General features: G+C 34.5%; 2 protein-coding genes across 5 annotated transcripts; both read right to left on the reverse strand.

The window, feature by feature from the left end:
- Window positions 1-52: 52 nt before the first annotated feature.
- LOC107405811 (transcription factor E2FB) lies at window positions 53-4,875 on the reverse strand. Of its 4 annotated transcripts, none has more exons than XM_048468380.2 (15): window positions 4,369-4,481; window positions 3,990-4,103; window positions 3,271-3,460; window positions 3,021-3,080; window positions 2,771-2,856; window positions 2,603-2,691; window positions 2,443-2,497; window positions 2,243-2,295; window positions 2,102-2,152; window positions 1,960-2,008; window positions 1,689-1,754; window positions 1,527-1,603; window positions 1,168-1,390; window positions 712-778; window positions 53-599 (listed from the first exon to the last, which is right to left on the reverse strand). In XM_048468380.2, the coding sequence occupies exons 2-15, from the start codon at window positions 3,990-3,992 to the stop codon at window positions 469-471; spliced, it is 1,200 nt and encodes a 399-aa protein (XP_048324337.1). In that variant the 5' UTR covers window positions 3,993-4,103; window positions 4,369-4,481; the 3' UTR covers window positions 53-468. The 4 variants fall into 4 exon arrangements, with proteins under 4 accessions (XP_048324337.1, XP_048324336.1, XP_015868389.2 ...); XM_048468379.2 differs by having other exon boundaries at window positions 3,271-3,463; XM_016012903.4 differs by lacking the exon at window positions 3,990-4,103 and having other exon boundaries at window positions 3,271-3,463; window positions 4,369-4,875.
- An 891-nt stretch (window positions 4,876-5,766) lies between these two features.
- Window positions 5,767-8,440, reverse strand: LOC107410234 (uncharacterized). The gene is made up of 2 exons (XM_016017639.4): window positions 8,285-8,440; window positions 5,767-6,258 (listed from the first exon to the last, which is right to left on the reverse strand). The coding sequence occupies exon 2, from the start codon at window positions 6,245-6,247 to the stop codon at window positions 6,014-6,016; it is 234 nt and encodes a 77-aa protein (XP_015873125.1). The 5' UTR covers window positions 6,248-6,258; window positions 8,285-8,440; the 3' UTR covers window positions 5,767-6,013.
- Window positions 8,441-8,684: the final 244 nt, after the last annotated feature.

Genomic DNA, 8,684 nt, shown 5'->3' on the forward strand with positions numbered 1-8,684 from the left:
ATGACCTAGTTTTAATACAACCTATTATAATATTCTAAATATAACAACACGCACAAAAACAGATTGTAATTCGCGAACTGAAGCTATCAAACAGCATCCATTTGAAATTTTACATCCTTGATTCACCAAATGTTAGATGGTTAACACAGATGCCTAGAAAATGGGGTAATATACAGGGATGGGACTACCAAATATAAATCTTATTTGCCACTATATCACATGGGATATTTATGTTATTTAACTGTACAATGAGCCAGCTCACACCATCCTTCAATTCTTCCGGTTCCATCAGTCTTCAGGGACCAGAACTTGATGTACAACAACTCTGTGAAACCTTCCATCCAACCCCCATGGTGAATTCAACAAAGGATTACGGAAGGGAAAGGTTGGTGGTCATAGGTTCTCACGAAACCTTCCACCTCATCTATCCTCACTAGATTCATTAACATATATGTTCCTTCATAGGCTTCAACTGCTGGTATGGTTTGCAGTTGAAGGCACTTCAGTTGAATTTGACGGTGGAGTTTGGGGCCTTGATTTGCTGACATTAACCATGGTATAATCCTCATGAAGCCCCAACTCATTCCATTCAACCCCAGCTAGAATAAAAAAGGGTTAAGAAATTCAAGTTTATTGCAAACATTTCTAGGAAGGAGAGTGAGAGAAAATGAAAGAAAATAAAGTAACGAGGCAACATCTTATGTAGGATACGCTCTGTTCTCCACATATCTGTTATGCTAATGTCAGCGTCCGATAAAAGCCAGTAGTCGGCATCACTCTGCACATTGAACAGAGAATATGAAAACTCAAATTCATTTTATTTATTTATTTATTTTTTAAAGTAAAGAAGGATCATTTTTGAAATGTTATGAAAACTTGGCAATAGATAAAAGTATTTTTAAATGTACTTATAAAAGGCATTTTAAAGTTCTTGAAACCCCTAATCCCCTTTATTCAAACTCTTATTTTTGAATTGCTTTACAAAGCTAGATGGATCTTAGAAACAGAATCTGCTGCTCGTAGTCTATGAATCTCGGTAAGTCCAGTGAAATAGATAAAAAAGTGAAAAAATAAAAAAACAAAAACAAAAAATGTAAAATCATTTTCCAACAGATTATAGCTTTGAAAAGGTGCTAATACCAAAACAGGTGACAGAAACAGACTTACATCAACATCTGAGGGAACAATCTTCATAATCCCACTAACAAAGTCCTGTGAAGCACTTGGATCTGCATATGTTCTATGATCATCTTGTCCCTGCAGTTCAACATTATGGGCTGTGTTTTCTATGACCAATGCTGCTGCTGGGTCATCACGAATCCCTGAACTGGATGGGAAGCTTGTAGGGAGCTCAACCCCATTAATCTCCTCAAACTTTTCTTCAAATTGACTAGAATGAGGTGAGGGAGGGATGAGAGAGAGAGAGGCATCAGTAAATTTTATCACAATTCTCAATTACACCAGCAGAAGAAGTGTTAACCATTTTACACAATATCAACTACATTTCTAAGGAGAAGCAACTGAACCTGACAAGGTAAACATCTATTGGACCCATTGTGCTTCTTAGGACTATCCTGTATCTCCTTTGAGGATAGTCAACAGCCTGGCAAAGAACCAACAAGTTTCACTCAGAAAACCGCACTTAGACAGCATGAACTTATAATAGAACTCATCTGCTCTTGACCTACCTCATCAGGATCTGGGACTTCCAGAGTGGTGCCATGCGGAGCTTTAATAGCTATTAAGGTTTCATTCTGACAGAAGAAATAAACTATACATTCAGTTAACAGAAAAGAAAAAAGACGAAAGGGCAGCATGTTGGAATATGGCTAACCATATGTGATAACAATTGGTTATCACACGGCTAACCATATGTGCTAACCCTATATAATGTTAGCACGCTGATCAAAAGAACAGTGCCAAGTATATGTGATAACAATTGCAAAGATAATATATAACCTGGAAGATGGGTAAGCCCTTGATATCTTCTTCAGTGACAAAGAGCAATCTAAGAGGATAAAGACAAAATGAGATACACATGCCATTTAACCGACCATAAGGAAGCTTTGATTATTCATAAATGTTTTCAATGAGCCCTTACTTCTGATTTTTTTCATCTTCACTTAGATCCCTTAATCTTTCTTGCATTTCTCTGCCATAAAAAGTTAGTCTCAGCACAGTCCAAACACTAGTAAAAATATCAATGTAATTGGCAGCATAGAAAGCTAAATAATTATGTAACCTTATTTGATCATCTAATCTGTGCTCCTCGATGGAAAGATTGTCAACTTCTGCCTGCAGATAGAAAAAGTTTCACTGATACATATTAATAATAATAACATGTAGAATCCGCACACACCCTGACCCACACATGAGCTGAACAAAAAGTCTAAGGCCACCTAAACTACAACATGCTAAGAAACAGGTTTTCTTCTTTCTTGCCTGTAAGCTAGCGTAATTGTCTTCTGCCTCTCCTGGTCTTGTGACATCAAGTCCCCTAACAAATCAATCAACTAATTTTAAAAAATAAAATCTTTCACAACATAACAACAAATGGCATAATAGTTTCGAAAAAATAAAAAGCATTTTCAACTTTGCATACTTCCACTGAATTCTGTTTTTGAGCTTTTTCTCTATCAGACCAATTCCTTCAAGTACATTCGTTATATCATATATTCGCCTCTTTTGCACCTGTAGCAAATTAGCAATAAAAGACTTTTAACATAACTTCACTAAAAAAGATTACCAAGAACGACAGATAGATAGTCACCTCTAAAGTATCAGCAGCTTTATTTAGGTCCAGTATGCCATCTTCAGCATGTTTGATCAGATTAATGAACTTTTTTGTCAAGAGACCTGAATGAAAACCATAGGACCTTTTGTCACTCTTATAAACTTTTTTCTGTTTGACTAAAAATATTTTAACTGATTTTACATTTATCTATTTCAGAAATAAAAATAATATTTAATCAAGTTCCAAAAGTGAATAAATTACGGAAGTATAAATCAAACTATGCTACCTAGTGAGCTGTCATAACGGCAAGGACCAGCTGGAGTAAGATTAGCGCCAGAAGGAGAACCTGTCAATTTTATTAGAGTCTAGAAGATTAGATAGACATGGCAGTGAATACTACCTATGGAGGGAAGAGAAGTAGTGAAACATTTAGAAGAAATCTAGTGGACCAAATAATCCTTTGGTTCATATTGATAAGTTTATGTTTGATACAAGTACTAGAGCCCACTCAAGAAATTTTGAATGGTAAAACTCACCAACATTTGACAGAGGGGTTTGAGGTCCAGTTCTAGTGCACTTCATAACCCTTGGCGTTTTGTTTGTCTTTCCTGCTTTTGTTGATACAGGAGTCTGAATTGGACTGTTAACTACTTCAGCATATACAGGACCAACCATTCTATCACTAGATTCGGCTTCATACTCAGCTGTTTCACTCTTCCGTTTTAGCTGCTAATACACCATTTAGTTATCCCAAAACACACTCAGCATCATGGATAATAATGATTGAAATTAATTCAGTTAATAATAATTAATTAAAAGCACAACATTAAGACTCAATTCAACATGGATAAAATTAATTGAACATTTTAGAGAAACATAATCAACCGGAGAAAGAAAGACATCAAGCATACATATGATGGAAAATTTTATGTGAATGATATAATGAGGTTATAGATAAAAAACATTAGAAAAGTTAGCCAAATCATCTAAGATGTAAAGCGTTTTTGATATTGGGCTTGGTGCATTTTGGGTTGAGCTCTCCTCCTGATGCCATCTTGTCTATTTTGTCTTATTGATAAGCTCAGGAATGTTAGTGCAATTTTGTTTATTGGTTAAGACGCGATTCCTTAAAAGGGTGTCATATACACCAATTCAGCCGCTGAAAAACCTGGAATCATGTCATATAAATGCAGTAATCAAAGTTTCCCGCATCTCCAAGAAAAAAGAAAAAAAAGAAAAAAAGAAAAACATCTACCATTCTGAGTGTAAATCCGGTTTAGCTAACTCTTTTCAGCAAACCGTAAGTTCAAAACTAATTGCTGCAAACTCAAACCACCGAGAAGCGATCATAACAACTGACTAAGCAGATCTGAACACAATTATTCAATCAAACTATTTATTCGGCACGATTAAAACAAATGGAAACCCACACAACACATACAATTGTAATATATTCACACACAAAATACACACACACACACACACACACACACACACACATATATATATATATATATATATATATTCACACACAAATTACACACACACACACACACACACACATATATATATATATATATATATTGGAAAAGGAAAAAAAAAAAAAAAAGGAAATCATTGAAAGGAAGAATTACAGGTGTCTTAACAACAATTCCCTCGGGTTCGTTTTCAGAGAGCCGGCGAGGGTCAGGAGCGAACCGGTGGTAATCCGCAGGAGAAGAAAAGGGCGGCTTCATACAGGTAAATGGAAGCTGCCGATTCAGAGGCTGCATGATCTGATTAGACGGCTGAACTGAGGAGTTGGGAGGCCGAGAGGCTGACATCCCAAAAGATCGAGTGCCCTTTAGGGGGGGGGGGGGGGGGGAGAGAAATGGATCGGAGAGGGTGTTTATGGAAACTGGGAGGGAAAATGAAGGAACAGTGCGGAAGAATCGGATGGAAAATTGGAGGGAAAATCAGGTGGAGAGAAAGAGAAAAGGGATTTTGGTGGGGTGAGGGTTTTGAGATCTGGTTGAGTGTTTGGGACGTTGGAAAAAGCGGGAAAGTAAGAGAAGACTGAGGGAAAGCCTGCCTCGCTGCTTAGATGGATTGGAGGGAATTTGGTTCGGATATAGATGTGGAGGGAAGCACTTGGCCTTTTTTCTTTTTTTCTTTTTTTTGTTTGTAGTTATTCCAAAAACGACAAAAATAGTATTAATTCATTCAACATAAACATATTATATATTAACAAAATTTAGATGCCAAAAAAAACAAATTAATAATAATAGCAGTTGCGGCTTCTTGCGGTTGTACACATAGCGTCACTTTATTTTGTCGTCCACTTTCAATTAATTATTTTACTTTTTTTTTTTTAAATAATTAATTACTTTACTTGGATAATGCAATTTTTTTTTATTTGACGTGTTAAGACAATGTGATCCTCATAAAATGACCTTCATGATCTATTTTAAACCATTATAATTTAATTTTGCCTAAAGAAATATTATTAACTAATATATATATATTTGGATTAAAATTATCACAGCATTTCTTTTGGCAAATATGCAACGAGATAATAAAAATCCTTGGCTGAAAAGAGCAATAATTTTATTTAATAAAATGAAGGAGATTTAACCAAAAAAAAAAATTTATTTTATTAAAAGTATTTCCATTATTTTTAGGCAACTGATGTATCAATAAAAGGCATATAATAAAAGTAACATGTTGCTTCTCAAAATTATTTTTTATTATTTTGTTAAGCAACTGTAGAAGGAGTTTAATTTTCAGATAATAGGATCAATTTTTTTATTACAATTTTTTTTTTCCTCATTTTCTCATTCTCTTCTTTCTAGGCTAACATAAGAGGAATTCTTTGTGGGTCAAAGTTTTGAATTTTTCATCTTGCTTAGCCAATCCAATGAACTCTACTTTATGATGTTGAGTTGAAAAAAATGCCTTACGTACCCTGGTTTCAAACCTATTCACCAATCAACTGTTTGGAAGATTACAAATAATCCAAGCTCAAATCAAGCAAAAAATCAGACTCAAGCACATAACTGTTCGAGGAAAATAAACTCCGAAAACAGGAATTCTTTCTCCCACCATAGCACATGAAAATGATTGTAACTTTCCAGATAAAATTAAACAATGCCAGATATTCTCTGTAAGACAAGATCATTCTTTTTACAGCATAAACATCAGATCATCCTTAGCAACCTGCTTAACAAAATGTTCTTTTTGACTCTCATTCCCTACAAACCACTAGACTTCTCATGTTCACTCTATTAAGTAAAATATCATCTACTTGAATAAATGGGCAAGGTCAGGATCATCCAAGTTCACGTCTAACCACCCATTCAAGCGCATGTACTCTATATAGTGATCTGGGGGCTTCACTGCACGAGGTTTTACCGGAATGAAGCCATGAATCCTCTCAAGATCCCGTGCAAGCCACCTAGCATATGCTTGGTCCACTGGAGGTATGACCTTCAATAAAATCTCATCCCTTTCTTGCTTTGCAGGTTTATTTCCCATTTTAAGCCAACCTGGACATCTCCAGAAATGCAATCAGGAGGCACATAGTAATTAACCGGTAATGAACAGCACAATATTTTTGGACTATCAAAGTAGTTTATTCAACAAGGCAGCAATGATATTTGGTCCATGCAGGTCAAGCATGTGAATATAGCAATCACCCTAATTCATGTTCAAAAGTACTTAAAAGTCAAATTTAGAATTTCATGTTAAAACTTAAAGGAAGAAGAGAAAGTCAATGTACAAATGACAGAAAGGATACAAGGTAAACCTGAGAACTTAGCAACATTGGAAATTAGAAAAAAGAAACAGAAAGAAGGTCAAAGTACTCAGCCCACACAACGTCCACAACATTCTCAGACTAATAGTGTATACAACAACCTTGCAAATAGAATGTAGAACGTCACCAAGCACCTGTAGTTGGCACACAGAAGTTGAAATGTCCAAGAGAAAACTAACAATAATTCAGAATTCATATTTGTAAAGTAACCATAGAATTTCAATTTTTCAACCATAGAATTTTGAATATTTTTTAAGGAAATTAAGAAAGCAGAGCATTTGAAACATATAAGAGAAGCTCCCGATGACATCAAGGGGTTCTCAAAAGAATACTCAATGCTTGTGTGTAATGCAGAGAAAAAATTATGTTCCCCTTGATATTTTCACTGGCCTGTTGGTTAACCTTCATTATGGAAAGAATTGAAAAATAACAAACCAAAGTTCAGTTAGGGCTCGAAATATAGAATTGCTAAGGATTAAATCTGCAAGATGACACCAGAGAATGGATGCAGACATATTCAAGGAAGCAGTTTATTTATTCCTCAGTTTATGCATGCATTAAATAAACGGCATATCATGCCAGCAGATCAAAATGGTAGGATATAAACTCCTCACACCAACAAATGGCTAGTTTTAATCTCCCTTCCCACCTTTTGCTTGCAAATCAATTAAATATATCGAAGAGGGTGCATTCAATGCTTAGAAGAGGAAAATTTACAATCACATCATCATTCACATTCATTACATAATATGTGGATTATTGAACATCCCAGTATGGTGGGGTCAGAGGCTTATTTACAATTTATATTTTAGTTGGATGGTGAGAATGTAGATACAAATTGACCCAGAGAGATTCAAAAAGGCGTTACATGAGTAGATCATGAAACACAAACATGTTTAGATAAATTTACTCAGCAATGATTATACTATCTGGCCTCTAAATCTTAGCTCAAAACAAATTTCTACATCTTTAGATGATTAAATCTCTATTGTGTTCCCTCTCAGCTTCTCCTTCCCATTATATGATTTTCTACTGCATCATGCAAAAGAAATTTCTTTTCCACTCTCTCTATGAAGCTTATGCAATAGCAAACCAAAGTTGAATCAGATTCAAAGCATGCAGAAAAAGTATAATACAATAAAATAAAATGGCAGCATTTCCCACCCCAATTATCAAACTTAAGGTGAAGCTTCTTGAAACAAGCTAGATATACATTAACTTAGCAGCCTATGCTGTTAAAGCTAATAACAGAACCAGCACTTGCTTCAAGGACCAAAATTTGAGTTCCAAATACACTCGGATAACACCATAGTTTGCAATTTAACTTATAGTTAATTGGACTTGGTTCATGAACCTATACTTCTAGTATCCCAAATTATAAAATATAATTATTATTATTATTATTATTTTTTTTTTTCAAAAACAAAATAATCCTCTTTTCCAACCAAATCTTAGCAAGCGAACAAGTGGATTACAAAAAACTTGGAAATGTTGCCAACAAATAGGCCAAAGCTACATAACCCTATTTCTACACCACAGATCAATTTTGCAGTAAAAAGAAGTTGAAAATTCCACTGTTGTAAATATTAGAGGATGAATGAGAAAAGAAGAAAAAGGGAAATAATATTTCCGCAATTTCGTTGAGTTTTCGTAGAAATCTAACAGAATATCTTCAAGAAAACACAAAAATTAAATAAAATGAAAAGGACAAATTGGGAGAGAAGATTGAGAAGAAGAGCGACAAGAAAAACACGCACCTTAGACTGTCGAAAGCCCGCCTGGACTAAGCGATTTGTGAGTTTGGCCTCTTATTTTAGCCTTAAAACGTGGACACGCGGCGGATTGTCGTTGGACACTCCTTTTCCTTGGCCTAATTAATCCGTTCTCGTCTCCATCTTCTATTTATTTATTTATTGATATATATATATATATATATATATAAAGAATATGGCAGTTTTAAATAAAATTTATAACACTTTTTTTTTCTTTTTCTTTTTCTTAAAAAAAAATAAAAATAATCATATTATTGTGAGTTGGTTGCAGCGTATATACATCATATTACCCATATATATATATATATATATATATAATATGCTTGCATTAGTCTTTAACCTGACCATATGATATTTAGATTGGATCTAAAAAGTTGAATTAATA

Source organism: Ziziphus jujuba, chromosome 10 (assembly GCF_031755915.1).
Source record: "Ziziphus jujuba cultivar Dongzao chromosome 10, ASM3175591v1".
In the NCBI taxonomy this organism is placed as follows: Eukaryota; Viridiplantae; Streptophyta; class Magnoliopsida; order Rosales; family Rhamnaceae; genus Ziziphus; species Ziziphus jujuba.

Bases quoted from the DNA above. Each gene is read 5' to 3' on its own strand.
- LOC107405811 (XM_016012903.4), bottom strand. From the start codon at position 4,557: ATGTCAGCCTCTCGGCCTCCCAACTCCTCAGTTCAGCCGTCTAATCAG. The intron at 3,081-3,270 runs GTGAGTTTTACC...TAAAATTGACAG, and splicing joins AACCCCTCTGTCAAATGTTG to GTTCTCCTTCTGGCGCTAAT. The intron at 2,692-2,770 runs GTGACTATCTAT...AATTTGCTACAG, and splicing joins AAGCTGCTGATACTTTAGAG to GTGCAAAAGAGGCGAATATA.
- LOC107410234 (XM_016017639.4), bottom strand. From the start codon at position 6,247: ATGGGAAATAAACCTGCAAAGCAAGAAAGGGATGAGATTTTATTGAAG.